Consider the following 23,279-nt stretch of genomic DNA (forward strand, 5'->3'; position numbering starts at 1 on the left):
CGATATATTGAGTGTGAATTGATGTTTTTTTTTTCATATACACAACAGTCAGGTTGGTCGCATGGACAACTTAGGAACATTAGCAAAACAGCCTACGTGGAGCCCAACAGATTGTTGAGGTGAAATAGGGTTGATTGGGTGCAGCCGTACCGCAGACGCTATAAACGTGCATCGAGACGCGGTTCAAAGAATACAAGTGAACTTAAGAGCGGTAAGATACTTATGAAGGTCACTGATGCAAATCACGACATAAAACTCAAGAGTTACAGAAAATTGTGAAGCTCTGACTAGTGGATATTACGCGTGGCAGGCCTCAAGTTTAAATTACACATTCCAAGCCGTAGAGACGAAGGAAGCACAAAAACTGAACAGAACAGTCCCCGGTACCGCGCGCAATATTGGGATGGAGAGACGGCGTTGATGTCTGCATGATACACACGCCTTGCACGGACATGCCGCATAGAGGATGTGGGCTCCATTGTGGCAGAGTGAGTCCTCAACAATCCGTCATCGTTGCGAACAGACCACGACGAGCGTCCCGCCCTAGACCACTGTGGACTGAGGCGGTGCTAGTGACGCAGACGCCTTTGTCTGCCCACTGAACGCGCGTCTTACGCGCGGCAGTCTGCGCCCGTGTTCATGGGCGCCTCGGGCGGGCATTCGAAAGCACGTGCAAAGTGGCTCATCCGGCGGAAGACGGCGTCGCATTCCTTCTCCGCCGACCGCGCAGCGCTGACGCCGGCGATGAAGGGCGCCGACAGCAGGGCGCTGTCGCCGGGACACATGGCGTAGCACGCGGCCACGAAGAACAGCTGGTTCCGCGAGAGGCGCTCCCAGCCGACCAGGCGCCTGTCCGAGGGCTCGGCGGCCGCCCTGTACGCGTCGAAGAGCGCGTTCAAGGACAGCACCTGCGCCACACGAAAACCTTGGGTGATCATCATCATCATCAGCCTGACTTCGACCACTGCGGGGCAAAGGCCTCTCCCATATATAGGACAGAATATATTTAGGCCAAACTTTCAAACGTTCCTTGCCACAGCGAGGAGACTTGAAGAGCGGCTCACCTTCCTTTCATAAACTTTTAAACACGCCTAACTCAGCAACCCTTGGTGAGATTTCCCTTGGAGTGTCCGTTTCTAAGGGGAGCCAGATAGCTACCTTCGTGCTTCTTTATCTCGATCTTTACCCTGAAAGAACGCTTCCCTGCATAGCAACTTATTCTTTACGCGTGCGCGGAAGGGCGACACCGGCAGCTGCGGTGACATGAAGTCCTGCAGCTGCAGTGACACCTAGTTCAAAATTGTGGTTTCGCCAACGCTTTGTATCTGCAGTCTGCTGGTGCGGCGACTTCGCCACGTTTTCCGTGCGGCTGTTCGCGTTGGATGTGTGCGCGTACCTGTCTTCTGCAGTGTTGTGCTTATGTGTGCCTGTTCTGTCTCAGTGACACAGCCTCTGTTCGCCAGTTTTCCACGGAATATCGGTGTTTGCGGACAGGTTCTCTTAGCCGGGCTTTTTAAGCTTTCGGAAAAAAATAACTTTCAAGATATGATGGACGGATAGGAAAAATATTAGCACTGACAACAGGTGCGAGAATAAAGCGAATACTTCCCGCTGACACTCCGCTTGAACAGCTAGAGTTTGCCAGAACAACTACGTTTTCCTTCTATGCCACATAGACGGTTGAAAGAAAAGCAGTTTCGCATTGAACATATTGCCTTCACTGCTCCATGAGAATGTTAGCTTGGTGAAGAGAGTAGTATAGATCTTAAAACGTGTCACACGAGAAGTAGGGGCATAAAAAATCAAAAAGAAAGAATAAGAAAAAGCGCAACTTCCGAGGTTTGGGTGACCGATACAATACCCGCAATTTAGTGGTGTCCTCCGCGTGTGCAACAAGAAACTTTCAGGGCAGACTTGACACTTTTTGTCCATATGACCTGCATATGACGTTGGGAGTGACTGCACTCGGGGGCAGTGGGGGCAAAAGAGCTCTAACTGTCAATATTCGTCCTTCTTGAACGGGAACGTAGCCTTCCTTCTTGCATTTCAAAGACAAAGAACGATCGTTTTGGAATAATTGCAGCTGAAAAAAAAACACTGTGGAGCAGCGACGTGAAAGATGTTTCAGTCGTATTTCAGAACCACATCACCATATAGTAAACGTCACATGGAATTCAGAGGTTAAGTACAAAAGAGAAACCCAGGAATTCGCCAGGTGTACAAATAAATGTCTCCCATGTTCCCGGGCGTGTCGTTAGGCAATTCTCAAGAAGTCACCCAGTTCGGTCGTTATCCAGGTGCTTGGGAGAGGGTGCGCATAGGGGAAAGGGGACGGGAGGGTAAACCTAAGTAGTAACCTTCACTTCGCAATAAACGATAGAAGATGCGATGGTTGCATTGTTCTTCTCACCTATGTTTCTGCTGTCGAGCACTTCTAGAAAGCGTAAAGTAGAGTGACCCCATTAGACTGATGTAATGAAACAAATCCACAAGATTATGGCCAGCGACAAAAAAAAAATTACCGACGATTACGTTACTTCCTAATGCGAAATTTGAGCGCAGCAAATAAGCTGTTTCACCTTTTCGAGAGATTGAGGCAAAGAAATCGAGCAACACATGTATGCGCTATCACAGAATTTTTTTTAAGCATGAAATGCTTTTAGCTCCCGTTGTTGGCAGTGTGGTGACGTCACGCCGAGACCGAGAGCCATCATCCGGGCACTGAATTCCAGTCATCCGGGCTCTGAAACGAGAACATCCGGGCACCGTACGAGACAACGAGATTTAACGAGACTCTCTAAGCCCTCCTACGCGACCGGCATGCAAGCGCCGGTTGGTCTCCAAACGAGACAAAAAATAACTGCTGCCAGTGCCTTCTCAATGTTTATCAAGATATCAGTGGAGCTGTGGGTTTGATAATGCACGGAATTATAATTTCCGATTTCTAATAACGCGTGCAAAAAGCACATAAATGCCACGTTACACTTCGTTGTCATACGTGATCCGGGGGAGAAGCGCTGCGTTCAAAGGGCAAGGCATTGCGCCGAATGGGTGGTGGCGTTGCTCCCTTCCTTTACGGTGCGGTTCGGGTGTCCACCGAGATGACATTAGGCCCGTAAACATTTCATGCTTACTCTACTCTCGTTTACGGGAGAGGCAGAGATTTTTTATTTTTCACACGTATTCGCAATTTCGGCTCGGGCGGTGCACATATACAGATCCGCCGCCACCGATCTGGCTCTGATTGCCACCGCACATGGGTTGCATTGGAGGAGGAGCGAAGAAAGGAATTAAGTTCGAGCCGGCGCTTTGACAACCGGAGACTCGCAGGAAAAGGGGGGAGGGGGGCGGCGTGTACACCCAGCGGCAAACGATGGGGGCAGAAGCGCGCGCAGCAAGCGGACAACACGATAAAGGGAGGAGGGAAGAGATAGCAGCGACTGACTGATGCCGCTGACGCCGATAGCGCTGGGGGGATGAAAGGGGGGCGGAGCTGGTTACGAGGCCGACGACAACGCCGACGCCGACGACGACGCGAAACCCAGGAACGGACGCCAAAGAGCTGCGCTCTAAAACGTTTTCATGGCACCGTACCTCGCATGCAGGCTTAAAAACCACCAAATTAAAGTCAGTGTCGCTCACAACTAAAGAGAGAGAAAGAGGAAATTATCGAAGGAAGAAGGAGAGGCGGAGAGAAGGCAAAACGTTATAGCGAATGATGGGATACAATTGGGGATTTCTTTCGTGCACGACATTAGAAGATACTGGAACAGTTGCTTGGCATGCAACAAGTAGACGTAATGAATTTGCTCAGGACGAAGTGGCGGGCTAGTTGGTTACAGATCTCGAAAATTTTTCCGAGCGCACGAGAATGAAACGAGGACTGAAAGAAGACACACACCACAGAGCGCCGTCGTGCGACCACAACGGCGCTTTGTGGTGTGTGTCTTCTGTCAGTCCTCGTTTCATTCTCGTGCGCGCGGAAAAATTTTTAAGTAGACTTAAGTAACGGACGACCAGACCTGCAACGCCTCTCTCTGTGTCTGGCGTACGCTGGTTGAACCAGGGCGGAGACAGCGCAGCTTTGGCGGGATGTTGTCCCGGTAGGCCTCCAAGAACAGTTGTCCCGACGCCAGCGCTACCTGCGCATTGGCACACGCACATTGGAGAAGACCAATTTTATAAGTCCAAAAAAACCACTGCGGTAAATAGGAAGAGCAGCTTAAATAGCATTGCGCACACCGAAACCAAATTAACTGTCCTCGCTCCTTGTTTCAAATATTCCAAATAAATTTAAAGTAGCGACCGTGTTATCACAGTGGGTGCATGTACAAGGACCTCATACACAACAGAGATGCAGGAAACCCACTGTGAACTATAAAAACCATAAATGACTGGCCAAGATACATTTGAAACAAGACAACATTCACTTAGGCCTAGGAAGGCATAGGAGAATGTGGTTTGTATCTGCGTGGCGGTGATCTCTGGCAGATTAGTAGCGGAATCATTCTGTAGTTCAATGAGAATAAATTACAAAGCGGAAGGAAGGGCAAACACAAGCCGCGATGGAATCAGAACCCACGGCCTCCGCATGTCGTGTACGGTGCTCTACTAACAGTCTTACGACCGCGGTGGCCCAACCTTCTACTTCAGAGCATTCATGTTACGCGTAGCCTTCTTTGTGTGTGTTCACCAGAGCCAGCCTCGACCGTACCGCCTGACGTGAAACGTGATGTTCTACCTCAGACGTCACTTGAAACGTGACCAAACAGTGAGAGCCCCAGCTGTGCGAGAACCCTCTTGACCCCTACGGCATCAAGACGGCTTAACAGAGCCCATTCTTGAACTATTGACCAGACGGGTAGGGAACTAAGGCGCTTGTTGCGGTGTACAATGAAGAAAGACGAAGCATTTAATTTTTGCCTTATATCAGCAACAACCATCAGCGAGAGGGCAGTGCTTTTGAAGGAAACTAAAATGGGTAAAATATTTTGACAATAACGCATACTAGCCTGCCACGATGCAAAAAGTCAGGTTCCATGCAATCCTGCTCTAACTTGTTGCTTCCTAGGCCGACCTTCATCGCATACGCCCTCTAATTTGTGCACCGTAAATTGGAAGTGAAATAGAGGTGAATTATCAATAACAATCCCTTCTGTTGAAAGTCAAAAACGAAATCTTGGTTACTGCGGCGGACATTAATATACGCCACAAAATCTGCTGTACTAGCAGCTTACTTAAAATACCAGGTGGTCGAAATTTCCGGAGCCCTTCACTACGGCGTCCCTCATAGCCTGAGTTGCTTCGGGACGTTAAACCCCGTAAAACCAAACCAAACGTGGTATACAATAGAGAGAGACAATATGCCAGTTAAACTGGAATCTTGAAAATTGGTCAATTGAATTGCGCCAGAAAGTGCAACGAAAGGAAGCCAGGTCCGTATCTATCTTTCAAGCGATGATGTGTCGCATAGATGGTTAATTTACAGCAGTCGCCTTCTCCATCTGACTTTTTGTAATAACATAAGCTAAAACTGCTCTTACACTATCCAGGAACTGTTCTGTCATAAACCAGGTGCATTGCTTAGTTTCATGTGAATCCGAGAACTGGAGATATGATAATAATTACAACGCTCCACTACGCACGACTAGTCAACTTTTTCCATAACTGTATCCCAATGAAATCCTTCACTAACTCCTAGAATAGAATAAGGTACGCTGTCATCGTGTTATAATAGTGTAAAAGAACTTGTAAAGGGCAACCTGTATACGCTGTAGTTTGTGATAGAGTTTGTGTTGAATTTTGTATATTGTTCTCATTGTTAAAAGCATTTGCTTTTCTGTATCCAAGGATACGAATTCTTTCTACCTTCCAACCTGTAACGACCCTTATTGGCACAATCCCTGCAGAAAGAGTAATCCCAGCTGAATTGGCGACAATGAACCCTACAGTGGAGCCGACATTTAAAAATCAATATCAACAGTTCACAACAGCAGTTAATGGCCCCCAGTGTTCTGTATTGCCATGACCTTCGACCGCACAGGTTCCTTGCTTTGCCTCAGCTCGTAACAAAAAAAATGGAAACAAAAGTAAAGGTACGAAGGATAACGCTGATAATAACAAGAGCTTTATTGACGATAACGGCAATATATATAGGCGCCACATGACAGTTTTTTCTGAATGCAAAAAATGATGATAAGTTAAAACTTCCGCGTCTATGTACTGCGCAAGAATTTTTTCTCTTGGGTTAAAAGGTTCAGTGAAGACGTGCTAACACATGCTTGTCCACACTCGTCTTTGGCCAGTCTTCCTACCCTCCTGCCCCAGCTTGTTACCAGATTTTTCAATCACCGTAACCTGCCCGATTGTACTTTGTGCTTGGGGTTGCGATGATGACGGGCAAGGTTACTGAAACTCTTGCTCAGCACACTGGCACAGAAATTGTAAATTATTTATGTAAAAGGAAGAAATTGTCATGTGGCTCCTATATGTGCTGTCGGTATTGTCAAGAAAGCTGTTTGTGCGAGTGTCGTCCTTCGCCCACCACATGTGTTTCCGTTTTTTCTAACGCTGACGCCAAACAAGCCATGTAGGAAATAGGTGAGGTTCAACCAACCTTACACGCAAACATTTTCCCTACCCCTCCCTCCTTCCCTTTCACTAGTTACAACAGTTACTTAAGGGCACCTTTCAATCTTGTAAACAAATAAGAGGCCTTGAAATTTTCGAGCTTATACTTCCATCACAGGATTACTTTTTGTTAAATTGCCAGAAGAGTTTCGGATCTTACTATTTGCACTTCCTGGAGGAGCAATATTTAAGGGTCATTAATTGCAGCTGAGGTTCAACTGTTAAGAAAGATCGTAATCTGTACTTCGCTGTTAAAATCGTTAAAAGTGTGGTTGAGCCCCTGGGAATTGACATTCTTTCCTTGCTTTCCATTGTAGTGGCACTACGCCAAGAAAAAAATAAGTACTAACGAAGTGCAACCGCGACACGCATCAGATTCTTCATACCAAAATAAACGCGCATTGTCGGATTTCTTCATCCTACACGTCGTCGTCGTCAGCCTGATTACGGCCACTGCAAAACAAAGGCGTCTCTCATATCGCTCCAATTAACCTTGTCTCGTGCCACCTGCAGCCACCCAATCTCTGCAATCTTGTTAATCTCATCCGCCTACCTACTTTCGGCCGCCCCTTGCTACGCTTGCCTTCTCTTGCTATCCCTTCTGTTATCCTTGCCAACCAGCAGTTATCTTGCCTTCGCACTACATGCCCTGCCCAACCCATTCCTTCCTACAGATTTCGACTAGGATGGCATTAACCCAAGTTTGTTCCCTCACCCACTCTGCCCTCCTGCTGTCTCGTAACGTTAAACCTATAATTTTCCTTTCAACAGCTCGCTGCGCTGTCCGTAGATTTAGTTGACCCCTTTTCGTTAGCCTCCACATTTATGCTCCATAAGCGAGTACCTGTAAGATACAGCTGTTGTATACTTTTTCTCAAGGGATACTGGCAAACTGCTATTCATGATCTGAGAAAACCTGACGAATGCGCTCTATCGCATTATTATTCTCCTAGTAATTTCTCTCTCATGATCCGGATCTGCGGTCACTACCTGCCTGAAGCACACGTATTCGGTTACCAATTCTGGCACCTCCCTCCCAATAGTAAACTGTTTTTCCCTTTCGAGTCTGCTTATTATTACTTTTGTAATAAAGATAATTGGGGTTTGCTGCCCCAGCGGCTAGCGCCGACGAAGGAAAGGAAGAAGACAGAAGAAGAAGCTGACGAAGCTCTGGTGCGCGCTTGCGAACGCTGGCCTGCTGAGCAGCACCGCTCGAACAAAGACTGGCCGTCCACACTAATTGTGCGAGTCGTCTCATTATTTATTTATTTATTTATTTTGTTTATTTATTTATTTATTATTCAGGCCAATAGATTGGCCCATGCAGTAGGGGCTACAAGGCATTGAAAATGAAAAATACTAAGAAAATACATGGGGTTACAAACAATGAGCAGAATAACGAAATACAACGCTCATTCACTCGAGAAAATACTTCTCAAGAGCTTTACTAAAATTTGAGGACTGGAAAATGGCCTCGGAAAGAGAGTTCCAGTCGGAAACAGTCCGTGGAAAAAACTGTGCTTGAATGAGTCAGTCTTTGCGAAAATGGGTTCCAGCAAATGAATTCGTGAATGGTGTGTTCGACGCGACAATTGTTTGAGAATTACAGGGCGGGGAATGTTTAGTTTATATGTTAAAAGGTTACGCATAAACAACAGACGGGAAATTTTTCTGCGAACTTCAAGTAATGGAATATGGTTGGTTTTCATTAGTGTTGTAGATGAGTCTAACCTCCTGTATTTGTTATAAATAAACCTAGCCGCTTTCCTTTGCACCATCTCTATCTTGTTTATGTCTTTCCTTATGAATGCATCCCATAATACCAAAGCGAACTCTAATTTGGACCTAATGAATGTTGAGTATGCAACGAGTTTAACTTTACTTGGGGCCTTTAAGCTTCCGCCTGAAGTAGCAAAGCTTAGAAATAGACGAGGAGCAAATGTCTGCAATGTGTGAAGTCCATGTTAAGTCATGAGTTAACGTTACCCCTAAATATTTATATTGTGTAACCTCGTGGATTACATGATTTTGCAGGGTGTAAGAGAAAGAACTGGAATGTTTTTTGCGCGAAATGCGTAAGAGAATAGTTTTATCAAGGTTTAGTTGCATATCCCATTTTACGCACCACTGGTGAACAGCTAGAAGCGCATTTTGCAAAATGCAGTGATCGTTCTGGTTATTTATGGTCTTAAAAAGTATGCAATCATCTGCAAAAAGCTTTAAAGAGACATTTCCGGGGATGGAAGCAGACAGATCGTTTATATAGATTAGGAAAACCAGTGGCCCTAAGACGCTGCCTTGAGGTACACTTGAGGTAGATCTGCAGCCATTAACGTCTACGTATTGTTTCCTATGTTTAAGATAAGCATGAATCCAGTTGACAAGATAAGTAGGGACGCCAATACTATCTAATTTAGAAATGAGTTTGCCATGAGAAACAGTGTCAAAAGCTTTGCGGAAGTCTAAACAAAGAACATCAACCTGCCCGGATTTATAAAGAACAACTTGGAATTCATTAACCGTAGAAACCAACTGCATCACGGTGGAAATACCCTTTCTGAAGCCGTGTTGCAAAGGGGACAAAATTTTATTTTCAGCTAGAAACGAATTAAGGTACCCAGAGACTATGTGTTCTATTAACTTACAACAAGAAGAAGTAATTGAAATCGGTCGGTAGTTAGAAATACTTAGCTTATCTCCTTTTTGTATGGATTGGTACAACGCGGGCCATTTTCCAGTTCTCCGGCACATCACCAGAAATTAAAGAGACTTGAAATATCTGTCTAAAATATCTTCCACACTTGGTGCAAGTGCTGCCTGCTCTTCCCTTGCTACGTCACGATGCCCAGGATGGCAGGCTCTACCACGACGACCGACACCTCAGCCCGGCCCGTTCCCACCGCTTTCATCTGTTCCGGTGCCGTCCGTCAGCGCGACCCTACGATCTTCAGCGGCACGGACGATACCGACGTAGAAGATTGGTTGGCTTCCTACGAACGTGTGAGTGCTTACAACAAGTGGGATGACGTCGTTAAGCTCACGAACGTCATCTTCTACTTGACCGATGTCGCCAACTTGTGGTTCCGCAACGACGAAGCGAATTTTACTACCTGGGTGGCTCTAAAAACCAGCCTGACTGACGTCTTTGGCCGCCCCGCTGTCCGAAAACTTCGTGCCGAACAACGTTTGCGCAGTCATGGCCAGCAGAACGGCGAGAATTTCACCAGCTACATCGAGGTCGTAGTTGACTTGTGTAAGCGGCTCAATCCATCTATGAGCGATGCTGACAAAATACGACACATTCTGAAATCGATTCAGGACGACGCATTTCAAATGTTGGTGTCAAAAGATTTTCAAATCGTCTCCGACGTCGTCTCTTTGTGCCAGAGCTACGACGAGCTCCATTAATTTTTTAGACCCACCGTTCTGCTCTGCTTGTCTAAGTCATTGATAAAGCTTTGCATTTCATCCCATGAATGATTTAACAAGAAAATGTCATTAGGGAATCGCGGATTACTAAGGTTTTTTCATTAACTACTATCCGCAACCTTTCTCAAGCCAGGTATCTGAGTACCTTCTGTAAACATCCAGTGAACAGCAATGTCGTGATCGCGTCGCCCTTCCTGACACCCTTCCTTGTTGGAATTTTATTGCTCACTTTATTACAGACTATGCAGGCTGTGCAGCCGTTGTGACAGATATCTTCCAGCATATTTTACATAGGGCTCATCTACACCCTGATTCCGTAATGCCTGCATGACTGCTCGTAATCTATGAAGGCTATATAAAGGAGTTGGGTATATTCGGCAGACTGACTTGTCGCCTGATTCATAGTGTGAATGCAGTCTTTGTCAAGTAGCCTTTACGAAAGCCTGCCTGATTATTGATTGTACTGGTTCTATTAGCGATTGCCTTTGTAAATACTTTTGTAAATACGTTCAGAACTTAAAGCGGGAAGCGCTAAATCATTCTCTTCACTGAGAAAACCTTTAGTTTGGAATTAATTCTGTCACCCTACGTAAATATTAGTACCCTTAGTTACACCCCTGTAATCAAGCTATACTAAAAAGTTGAAAACATTACCCAAATTATATATCATTTCTCTCGTACAGTCGCGCCACTGGTGAAACAGTTCGAATGCAGAACGATCTGAGATACCGTTACGCTGCCGCGGGGGCAAGTAAGCTGATGTTTACAATGCAACCGACATTTACGAAAGCAGACGTCGGTTGACTATCAACGTGCAAAGCTCCGATCTTTAATGGGGAACAACATCGTCCTTTCTCACGCACAGCGACGCGCTGCTGCACCTGGCTGCCGAGGCCGGCGTAGTTGATGGCCCCCGTCGAGTCCTCGTCGTAGAGAGGGAAGGCGAAGGCGTACGGCAGCAGCAAAAAGTCGCGCTCGAGGACGGCGTAGAAGGCGAGCGCCTCCATCGCTGAAGAGACGGCCGTCCCTCGCGAAGGCAGCGACCCGGCTTGCACCTCGGCGGCCCGGCGCCAGTTCTCGACCAGGGAGTCGCCCATGTATGGGTAGCTTGAGTAGCCGCGTTCCTGGTCCGGTGTACCTTCGCCCGGATCGACGGCCTGTCAGTCATGGAGTCGGAGGGGTTAAGACATTTGTATACTTGCAAGTTCGAAAGAGAAACTGACGTACACGGTACTCATGCTTACTTTCGAGTCCAAAAATACGTCGCGCGTTCGTGGATTAAGCTCCAGAAAAAAAACAGCTTTAGTCGTTTTCCTTACCACTTGCGTTTAATGCGAAAATATGCAGCATGGTTCGAACAACTAAGAGATAACGTGTAGAGGCCAGATACACCTACCATATTCCTGCCCCAGCCAAAGTTCATTCCTTTTTTTCTCTATATAGGTGGTGTTCTCTACTAAACATAGTTGTCCTGCGTAAAAGAAAGCATTCTGAGTAATATTAAAAGAAAGGCAGAGTTTTGTGTACAGTGTACTTTATCGAAATATTTCAGTGTTTCGATTTAGACTATAATGGCAGTTCCATTTTTCATACTTGATTCGGCATCGCAGACGTCGGTTGACGAAAGGTATCCTTTGAAAACTAACCTGAGTGCGAAGCAATCCGGAAAATAACGTGCCTAGTAGGTTCATGATGTAAAAAATTGGCGGAGGCTCAGCTTGGTTAAGCTAGGAAATTGCGAAAGCAACTTCATCCGTTTCTTCAGTCCGCATCCGCCGTGCCTACCGCTGCTCACGGCGGATGGTTGGTTGGTTGCGACTGAGAGAAGGATGAAAAGGAAAGTGCGCGGGCCTGCCTACTGGCTCCAGCCGAGCCAACACCGCTGCTACCATTAAACTTGGCCCTGCACTTGTAGATGCACCCGCATCAAGCGATGTTTACCGGCGTACTCGCCAGGCTGCTGCATACGCAGGTTGTTTGGCTAGCCGTTCTTCCCGTTCTTCGTCTGTTTCTTCGGCGCGGCGCCGTCGCTTGGCCGCAGCAGATCGTTCCAGCCCCGCCTTGTACATTATCCGACATAGCGCACTGAGAGGACGCAGCAGCTCCCCCTCCCGTTTTATCCCGCTCTAGCGAGCGCCCTCTCTTGGCAGCGGCGCAGCCGGCGTGCAATGCTGTACCTCCACCATCGATGGCGCGAGCTGGGGCCCCGGCTCTCGGTCTGTCGTGACGTCACGTGGTCACGTGGTGGAGCGGCGCAGCTGGCGTGTAAGGCTGTACCTCCGTATTGTCAGGGTAAACCTACACTAGAGCATGTCACATGGACCTGCCCTAAGGCAGACTTAGAGCCCAGAATAGACCCCCCGAGTGTGATGCAGTGGGAGAACTTGCTGGCCAGCGAGGACAAGGAAGCGCAACGATTTCTCGTGCGCCGAGCCACGATGGCACAGTCAAGTGCGGCATCCTGGACTAAGGATTGACCACGGCGCCCAGTGACCCGTAAGGGTCAAGAACACTCGAAATTTATTAACAATAGTTTTTTCCATCCATACAACTATCCGCCACCGATGACGCGAGCTGGGGCCCGCTCTCTCGGTCTGTCGTGACGTCACATGGTCACGTGACGCGCCGCTGTGTAAGGAGGCGCCACGATCATCGATGGCAGAAAAGTGCAAGCACTATTGCTTACGCAATAAAACAGCGCAAAAGGAACACGAAGGACACGACATTTAGAATTTCCTCACGCTGCTTATTTTCTTCTACCAAAAGTAAACATCACTTCACAGTCAAAGCACGTGTTCACCACTGCTTTCATGGGCATCCTTCTAATTCTGGCTCTGTCTCCACTGATAGCCCTACATCACATAGCCTATTGCAAACTATACATGAATGACTTCATATCTTAAATCATGATTTTCATATGATCTGCCCTAAAAAGCTCCTAAAGAAGTCAGACGCGCCGGCAATCCTACCGAGAAAACGACCTCGGTCGAGTCCCACTCAGTGACGACGGTGGCGCTGCTGTTGTTTGCACTTGGCCACTCCGAGAGGATCCTGCGGAACTGGCTACGCACGGCCCTCACCAGGGCTCCCGCGTGTGCGCGTGCCTCGCCCTGGAAGAGCTCGGCGGTGTAGCCGGAGAACAGCGCGAACCCCGAGAGGAGGTAGGCGCGCGCCAAGCAGAACAGGCCCTGTATGACCAGGGCGTGCTTCTCGCTGTCGTAGAAGCTCGCGATGAGTCGCTGGCTGGCGAAGAGGGCCGCCACCTGCGCAGAGATAGCCGAGAGAGACTCCTCCTTGAAGTGCGCATGGGCACATGTTCATTGCCTTACTTAGTCTCCTGTGGCGTCACACCCAATACCTTCTTAAGTCCACCGTAGTGTGCGTACGCATTACTGACCTCACTCAAGAGCAAAAAATCTTTCTCTGTTCGCGTGATTTGCCAACTACCGACAGCTATCGTTGTGACGCCTTCGTCCCTGTTGAATTCAACAAATCTCGAGTTCTGCTCCGAGCAAATGCTATTGTTCAAAACAAACATGTTATCCGAAGTGAATAAATACCCCAATTTTCAAGTTTCGTATAATTTGTTCCCCTTAGCAACCGCCAATCGAAGTTATATGTCGTGTTTGAATGAGTGAGCGATAGAGTACCAAACCAGATATCAGCGAGCTCAAGTAGAGCAATAAGTACAACGCCTAGCCTACTTCTAATAACTGAAGCTTCGATCTCAACCTTCATCATGTTTAGCTTATCATTTCGATCTACCCAGAACAGGGTTTCAGAATTCTGTTCAAGCAACTTGTTTTTATTTACGAACATACTGCTGACTATGGTTAGGTCCAAGCAGGAAGGGCATTTTACCAAGTAATGAAAAAAATCACTGAAATTATACAAAATAGGGAGCAATTCAGATGGCAGTTCACAACATAAAAAATGGCACTTACAACGTAAAGAATTTCAAAAGTAATAAAAGCTTAAGATGTATGAGGAGCTCTGACGTGTAATACCAAAGATATACAAAATCTGCAAGGAACCAGTCAGCATAGAAGGCACCTTAAACAATCGAGAAGCCTGCAGCTAAAAAAATGCGACTCATTAAGAGCTACAAAGAGTAGCACAGTTCCGGAATACATGCGCTCGTCCGTAAATTGTATGAAGATGTGGGCAAACAGTTCCAGTCAGGAACGGTGCGAGGGAAAACAGAAAGCTAATACAAATCACTTCGAGTGAAATATTATGATAAAAAAATGTTATGGCAGTGTTGAGGGCTTCTAGCAAGCTGTGAGGCTAAATATTGGGAGGGATTAAGTCGAAGCTTGTTGTTAAATAGCAAGGAAAGGAATTCTAAATTATTGTTTTTTTTGCCGCAATTCTAAGCATGGTATATCGTGAGCTTGCATTAAGTCGCAAGCAGAATCGGATTTCAAATACTTCGAGAATACAAACCTGACAGCTTTCCTTTGCACCTTTTAAAGCTTCTTTGTATTCAATGTAGTGTGTGGATTCCAGACTACACTCGCGTATTCAAGCTTTGGCCTGATTAAGGAAAAGTAACTATGAAGGTTTAGATTGGATGCAGAATTCCGGAGCTTACGCCTCAGGAAACGAAGTTTTTTAAATGCTGCTGTACAGACATTGTCGATATATACATTCCAAGATAGATCGCTTGTAATTGTCACTCTTAAGTATTTGCAACGGTGCCTCCCGCTAGCTCAGAAGACTGGAGGTTATAATTATATTGTGCGAGATTTTTTTTTACATGTACACGTGCAAACGTGTTCCTCCTGCTCGTCGACTAAAGGGGAATCCTGGTATAAGAGAGCTCTTCAGTGCCGGTGGGTGGCATCATTCCCTCCCGTGCGTTCCGTATTCCCTGGAAACCATATGATTGAGGCATGATTAGGAGGATGTTTGTCTGAGTGGCAGACCATATTGATGGATTAGTCCTTTGTTTATATTTCTGCAAGAATTTTGGAATCTCTGAGTACATTAGCGTTTGGTTAGAGCTAGCTCTAGCGCAATGGCTGCCTCCTCTGCGTGAGTAGGGTTGGACGTGCGCACTGACGCGCAGTTGATCAGTTTGTCCTAAGGATCTGTTATGGCGATGGTCACCCGCCCATGGATTACACCGACTGCATCCACGTAGAGCGTGTCCGGGCGGCTATCCCATTTCTTGCGCAGGCTTTCGGCTCTGCCGTTTCTCCTCTCCGCGTTAAATGTGGGATGCATATTGCTGGGTATTTGATGAAAATAGATGTTCTTGCGTATCGATAGAAGCAGTTCCATCCGTTGGTCGACCGTGTAGGGTGCTGTGAGATGCACCTTCCTTAGAAGGACCTGGCCTGTTTGAGTGAAGGCCAGGCGGTTGAGCTGTGACAATCTTTGTGTCTCCCAGGTTTCTTGGAGCGTGCTGTGGATGCCGAGAGACATGAGGAGCGATGCTGATGCTGTCTTTGGGAGACCGAGTGCCGTTTAGTAATTCCAGTTTTGCTATTTCTGACTGGGTGAGGTGGAGGTAGGCAGTCCCGTACATAATTCGTGAGACGACAAAAGCTTGCACCAGGTGAATTGCGTCTCTGTTTTTTATGCTGTGGTGCTTGTTGCAGAAGCGGCTGAGCATCCTCGTTATCTGCTGCGTAGTAGTGCGACCTTTTTGACGGTCGTGGTGTTTTACCGCCCTTGCAGTATAAACTGTGCCAAGATTTTAATTTCGAATAGATTGGGGATTTCTTGTCTATCGATGCGGGTTAAGATGTTTTGGGCTAGAGGATGTCTCAGGTTTTTGTGTACAAGCTGTTCCGACTTCTATGGGGAACATTGTATTCCTCGGGATTTTGCATACTTATGGACCACGTCGGCTGCTGCCTAAAGACATTGCTTCAGATGGCGATGTCAACTGCGCAGATGGCGTGTTGTACGCCCTCGATTTTCTGATGCTGGGATGATAGGTCCTCGATCGCCAAGTTGAAGAGCAGGGGTGACGGGACCGGCGGAGTTCCTCGCGGGCCAAGTGTGATAGGCGAGGATCGGAAGCATCGCACATTCACGACGGCCTCTCTCGATGTTAATGTCTTGTATGTCTTTGGACCGCAGTTGATGTCGGCTAGACCACTCATGATACTATAGTGGAAGATGTTCTCAAATGCGCCTTTTAAATCAAAGGCTAAAACGACACTGGTTTGGGTTTTTGGAGGTTTCCCGATGAGAATACATGTTAACGTTCACCTGCGTGCAGCCAAACGGCCCGAAGCGATGTCTTAGTAAATCTGCGGTTGATGTTTTTTCCTGGCCGTGTCAAATTAGCTTCAAAGAATGGGAGTCCGCGTACAGTAAGAATGAAATCGATCTTGTCTTGAGCTTGTCTTAGAGCACCGAATAATACCCCTTTTTTGCTGTCCATCGGACGCTGAAATGATTGTGACGGTCTTAATCTACTGCAGCAGATCTTTACAGATGGTGTTTGTGAGTCAAATTTAAAAGCTCTGCGTCGACATTAAAATTTACAAATAATTTTTAAAAACCGCCGCTCGCAGTAACTCGCTACCGATTAGGGCAGCCCCACATCGTGCATAGCCTGCCCCTATTACGTCAGAGGGCAGTCTGGGTGAGCCTTCTCATAGGGCGCACCAAGATGGTGTGGGCGGGATGGGGCTAGACGAGGCGCAGAAGGATGCAATTCCGGCCTGTTTGCTTTATAATTTTTTTATTCTGGCGCATCGGCGTTTGTGAGTTGAGGGGGTGAGGAGGAGCGCCACTCCTAATCGCCGATATGTTCGGCATTAATGAAGCTAGAGAGCTCTATCTTCCATTCTTAAGCATTCACTCAAAAATTCCTGCGGAGCGAGGACGAGTGATGGAATGCTGATCGCTCGTGCGGTTTTACAGACCTGAGTATGTATCATTTTGTAGTCCCGTTAGGTTACACTTGTTCTGGCGCCGCCAGTCAGGTATTTCTGCCTTGCCTATTGCTGCTACATTTCTGCCTCTACCATTTTAGGCAATTGGAGTAAAAAAACAGACTCTGCAAGACATTATTAGCTTGTAGCTAACCTCAACTGCATGATATCTTATTTGTTTATGAACTTGCAGAGACGGAGGCGTTTTGAGACTTCCAATGATAAAGGTGCCAGCTCTGTGTCTTTTCTTAACAGTAACCGGTGAAGTATTGAATTTGTTAGTTCTGCCATCTCACAAACAATAATTTCAGGCAAGAGTATTGCTCGTCCGATGAAGGAACAGGCAAGAAAAACAGAGAAGAAACCATTGGTAAAATGCTTACTCTGTCTCCTTCTGAAATATACAACCACTGAGTTTGTATGGTTGCTAGAGTTTGTAGACAATGGATGCAACTCATTTGCTTCGCTATAGTGCTGTAATCAATTAAGGAGAGCCCCTAAAATAATATTCCGAAAGCAGCAATTCGCAGGGGCAGAACCCAGCGAAATCGCCGATTGCCGATGTTTGTCTGCATAGAAAAAACGGCGCGAAAAAGAAGTCACATCAATATCCACGAGTCATAGTCGAGCCCGTAGCAGCACGAACAGATCAGCTTCAAAGGCCGGTATGGGAGACCACTAGGCTATATCGCCGCAGCTTTTGGTTTGTTGCACGGGAATAAAATCCCCTGAGATATTAACCGCAGCCGAACACGCCTTATGTTAAACTGCCCCGCACTCTCGTGCTGTGCATTGCCGAGCGCCCTCTTCATCAACTTCCATTAGCTCCGTCCGGCGGCACTGCCCGCTGATCGTCGTCTTCTTCGACATAGCACAAATCGGTGCTATCGCGCTAATTCGAATGTAGGAAACATTCTGTGTAGCTTTTTTTTTGTCAGTGTTCTGGCTCCCCCCTTACGGTCGCTTTCGTAGATGCAGTAAAGCACGAGAGCCTCACCTGGACCGTGCACCAGGAGATGAACAGATGAGCGTCATCTTCGCCCTTTAATCGCCACAGGTCGAGGAAGTTGCGCACGAAGTTGCCGTGCCCCGTACGCAGGTGGGCGCGTTGTTTCGCACTGACTCTGTACTCGGCCAGGGCGTCCTGCCAGCGCTCCTCCACAGCTCGCCGGCCCGAGAACATCGCAGTGCCTTCCAGGGCTTCTCCCCGGTGCTGTTCGCCCAGGATCCTGGCCAGGGGAGTGAGGAAGTTCGCGTCCAGCCACTGGGTCTCTTCGAAGGCCTGCAAAGGAAATGTTGGCACCAGGCATTTGTCATGCCTATTTGTATTCTCTTTGTAGTTAACGGAAGGCCGTCTCCCGCTAATCGTTGCGCCGAAGCAAAAGAGGTGCTGTTGGTGAATTTTGTTGAAAGAAGTGGAATACATGGCAGAAGCAGAGCGAACCATGGAAGAATATATTTTAATTGGAAGGGCAAGTGTAGGCCAATATAGAAAGCTTGAGAATTCCGTCGACCACCTCATCGGACAATTCTGGCGTTCTAAAAGCTAGCAGCCTCGAACTGGCACTCTGAGAAAATCTGTGTTAATGATTCTTTTAACCTTACAGAATGAAGTATTCCTATATTCCTCATCGTTGCCGTACTAAAATGAGCTCATATTTTGAAATCACTAGTAATTTAACAATTTCGCCACATTCAGCTTGATAGCAACCCTGTTGACATGGCGCCCTGTGCATCGCTACCATTCATGTCCTCTCGTTTCCCGAGAAGAACGTGTTTATTTTATTCTTTTTCACAGTTTTCTCCACGCCTGTTTACCAAAGATGCGAGAATGTAGACAGGCCTGCTTTAAAGACTGATTAGAATTAATTAGTAACAGGCTGCGTGCTTTCCTTAACATTTACTGCTTCGTTCTCGGCATTGTCATTACTGCGTAAACGTGAGCTCCTTTCGCACAAAGTAACAAGCAGCAGGTGCTGTGATTTTTATAGACAGGTGAACGGACGTTTTGTTCAGCTGAGATATCGCGATTCCAATAAAAGCGCGGAAATGATCTAACCTGCGTTCACGGAATTTTCTTCAAGTTGCTCGACAGACAAAAATTTTTGAAACACTTCCTTTAGTAAAGACACTGGTCCCATACACAGCATACACACCTACGGCTAAAGTGGTGATCGCGGTTGAAGACGTGAGTTCAACTTGTTCGCTGAAAACAGGGCTTCAGGGTTCTCTATTTTGTTCAGTTTCGTTCATGCTGTTTGTCAGGCCTGGTGTTCATAACCAATGAATATTAATTACAGGTCCAGTTCACGAGAAAAGCCGGCCTCTGTCCGTCGGTGTGAGAAAAAATGACGGATGATTTAACACAGTTAGGCTAAATGTAGATTAGGTGCCTTAGCACTTCGGTTTACACTTCCATTTCGGCTTCGGGTCGAGCCTCAGTTTTCAAGGTCAAGCAGGCGTCACACAAAGGTCGGCAAGATAGAAGAGTGGGGCCTTCGGGCTAGCACACTAAAAATGGAGGAGACACCTAAATTCCGCCTTAAGAGTATGACGCAATAGGGTCAAAGCATTGATGCTCATATATGCGGAATTCGTCGTTCTTTTCTTTACACTCATAGAAAATCCCCTCCCGAACCACTGATGTATCGCGGGGCCCTTTCAAGGAAAGATGGCAGACTGATAAAGAGAAGCTTGCCAGCACTATGGAGGCGAAATTCTAGAGGCCCGCGTACTCTGCATTGCCAGTGTACGTTAATGAATGCCGAGTAGTCGAAATTTCCGGAACCCTCCACTACTGCGTCCCTCATAGCCTGAGTCGACATTAAACCTCCATAAACCATAAACGAAACTACAGTTTTATAAAATGGGGCGGCAGCTAGACGGGTTAAGAAGCACAAACTAGCGCTCGTGTGTGTTCCTTCTTGACCCTGTGAGCTGCTGCCCTGTTTTGTTTGTCATGTGCTAGCAACAAACCCAAGCTGCCCCCCTTTATTAGACAACTATTGTATCGCGCGTCCTTTCAAGAACAAAAATTACTTTGGAACTAAGAAAAAATGCCCATGCCACTGAGTATAACGGGCTTATCACTTCAAGGACATTGATAATATTTTTTTTTCTCAATTTCAATTTCAATTTATTTTCGAATTTCTTTTACAGGAAATACAAACACTTTTTGGACCCATAGCCAGCGGCTAGTTCAGGTCCAAGTACACGAAACACGTAAAAGCAAATTCAAAAACGGCGGCCATATACAGAAAAGCGTAAGCGTTGCACAAGATTAAAAGCAAAGCAGTCTAAATAACACTGGTAGATAACATTCGGCGCATTTGAGACTAGAGAAAAAAAAAAAGAACGAGTAAAAATGTGTCCCAGCCCGCACCGCTAACTATAGGTCGATCGTCACTGGGAGCTGCGGTCATGGCAGGGTGATTCCGGGCCCGGTGGCCCCCCCGCCACTCACGTCGTGAATGTCGGGGCCGCCGCTGCCCAGCTCGTCCTTGAGCAGCTGCACGTAGGCCCTGCGCGCTGCCGGCGAGGTCTGTTGGGAAGCGTGCTTCCGGACCAGCATGCCAAACTCGTGCGAAGGCGTCAACACAACGGTGGAGGTCGGCTCTCCGGCCGATTCCGGGCCGCCGTCTGAATGGGAGGGCGGGCAACGTCACTGTCAGTGCACAAAATTATCTGCCGCTGCTGCTCTCCCGGGTGGTCGACGAGTTACTCTTGGCAACTAACGATGCAGTCAAAAAACAGCTCTAAAAAGCTTGCGAACCTGTGTCGTCCTCCGGGCTAATCTGGAGTCGTTTATGTGGCACTAAGCGCCAACTAAACACAGACAACGCTCTCACTGCGCCCCGGATGTTCCCCCGCTCAGTCCTTTAAACGGGGGGGGGGGGGGGGGGGGAGGGGGGGGGGGCACATTCGTACCAAAGCTCGGTTAGCACTGGAAGTAAGGCTCACTTGCTTTATGCAATTTGATGCGATATTCGACCGCAATGAACTCACATTCTGTCTGATTCTCGCGCATCTTGTTCCCCAGCTCAGACTCTTGTTCGAGAGGCCTTTTTGCTCATGAAAACGATTCGGTCACTGCAAAAGCTAGGGAGAACTTTCGTACGCGTATGCAAATAACTCGCGTCGGAAGCACCAGCCTATCGATTTCGTTGCACCTAATGTCCGAAAGGCTCAACTAGATTATCTTGATGATTTGTGCGTTTTGGGCACGGTACATTTTGTCGCTTTTCCAGTTTTCCCATATTCACTGCTTGCGAGATGAGCTTAAATTTATCAGAGCTTTTCTGTTGTTACTTTTCTTGTGCCTTGACTTCCTTCGCTTAGTAAACTTATGTTTTACCACGCCAAACCGCAGTAAAAAAGCTTTCGACGCTTTCCTTCCGTCAATGTCAACGATCGGTACATGAGTCTAACCTGACTGTTGTCGCAAAGGGCCTGATAAACTTGCCGATACCTTTCTTAGTGCCCACAGTCGTAAAGTGTGAGCATTTTTGTCATGTTAATATATTTTAATGCGAGTGATCTCTCCTGCGTGAAAAGCGCTTAGAAACGCTGAAATATTATCGGCTTGAGAGAAAAATTATAATAGCTAGAGGTTCGATAGTGAGGCTAGCAGAAGAAAGTAACGCATCTCAATCATTCGAAACAGGCACGGAAAGTGAATAGCTATTCATGCAAGCAAGAAAGTCTCGACATTTTAGCACCATTCATGAAGTGAGCCAGCGACTAACCATTAATTTAACTGCCACCTGTCACGGTGGACACTTTGCTTCCACTCTGGTCAACGGGCTGTAATGACGCCACAAGGCCGAGTGACCGATGTGACTCAGCTAGGCTGCTTCTGCGGAGGTTTTTCGTGGATTTTTCTCGCATTGTCAAGACGCCGGCGTTGGCGACGACGCTGGCTTTTCCATAACAAGGACGTGTTAAAGCTATCGGGTTAATAAGAAACTTGTTTACGCAAAACGACGTGGTGTATGAAGGCTGCCTGACATGATGTCGCACTGAAGCCAACACTGGCGCACCCAACGGGTGCTGTCAAAGAAGGGCGGCGCCAGGGGATAGGAGACCAACGCACCGGGCATGTCGACGCGCAAGATGGCGGCCCATCCGAGGTGAAGAGCTGAGGACAGGAGCGTGCGTAGTGCGTCCGTCTTCAGCTGCGTCGAGCGGCCGGGCCAGGTGACGTGGGCGTCAGCCAGGGCGCGCTTCACGTTTCGCAACTCGTCCCGCTCGCCCCTGAAGGGGCGAACAACGACAGGCATGCGTCAGCGCAGCCATCCTGTCCCATGTAACAGGGTCTGAGCACTTTCCGCCTAGAGAACGCATCGAAGGACGAGTGTCACATTAATCAGCCTCATTAAGCAGTGTTTCGCTGGTCACGCTGTCACCAGTCCGGTAAATAACCGAGAAAGGTGCATTTTAATGTTGACTAAGTGCAAACATGTTCACCTGAAGTATTAACGCTCGCTCATTGAACACTCAAAGTTCAGTGAAAGTTCATCTGCAGAATTGCGCAGGGTTCCGTTTAATTGCACCCACCGTTCACTGTTGGGAAAAATATTGTCTAGGTTGTTAGCAAAGTGAAATACCAATTAAAAAGTCGAAGATTCATCTGTCCAAACTTAAATATCGGATATGAAGTAGAAATTTAGAAGGAAGCCTGCTTGCTCCTGCACTGCCACACCTCACGAAACTATTTTTTGGGTCATTAGAAACATTAGTTGTTAATTGGCTATTTCTATGCAAGTTTTAGAATTATAGCACATGATCGGGTACTAAAAAAATTTTAGGGACATTAAGAGAAACGTAAATGGGCCTACATTCGTATATGACCCCGTCCTAAAGATGAATTAAGCGCGTGTACCGAAAAGGTTGGTTTTCAAAGATATCAAGGCATATAAAAAATTGAACTACAGATGTCTACACCACCTGTCGATTCCTGTCGAAGGTAGGTTGCGTCGACACTATTTTTTTCACTGAGGACAGGCACCATAGCCAGTTAGCAATTACTGGGTCGTTTCCAATGCAAGCATCGTGACTCTGAATCAAGTGGGAGAAGCAACGTTAAATGCGCTTTCTTCGGGACCAGATGCACCTATTCTCGTGTACAATTATCAAGATCATGTCCAACATTCTCGGGCAAATATTTTGGCAATTGAAAGATTGTTAGATACTCTTATGGAAATATTGAAGGTGTTAGTTCATTATTCTGAAATGTAGCAAAATATTTATTTTAAAGTGTGTCCATCGATCGCATCGAACCGTTAAGATTGCCATAGAGAACCGATGGGGAACGCTTTTGACAAT

The 23,279-nt window shown here is 47.0% G+C and overlaps 1 protein-coding gene across 1 annotated transcript; it reads right to left on the reverse strand.

Annotated features, from left to right (window-relative positions):
- Positions 1-611: 611 nt before the first annotated feature.
- Positions 612-11,159, reverse strand: LOC149333997 (uncharacterized). The gene is made up of 3 exons (XM_089557835.1): positions 10,941-11,159; positions 4,053-4,142; positions 612-908 (listed from the first exon to the last, which is right to left on the reverse strand). The coding sequence occupies exons 1-3, from the start codon at positions 11,154-11,156 to the stop codon at positions 612-614; spliced, it is 603 nt and encodes a 200-aa protein (XP_089413961.1). The 5' UTR covers positions 11,157-11,159.
- Positions 11,160-23,279: the final 12,120 nt, after the last annotated feature.

This window comes from Amblyomma mixtum, chromosome 8 (genome assembly GCF_055824585.1).
Source record: "Amblyomma mixtum isolate Tamu chromosome 8, ASM5582458v1, whole genome shotgun sequence".
NCBI classification, from domain to species: domain Eukaryota; kingdom Metazoa; phylum Arthropoda; class Arachnida; order Ixodida; family Ixodidae; genus Amblyomma; species Amblyomma mixtum.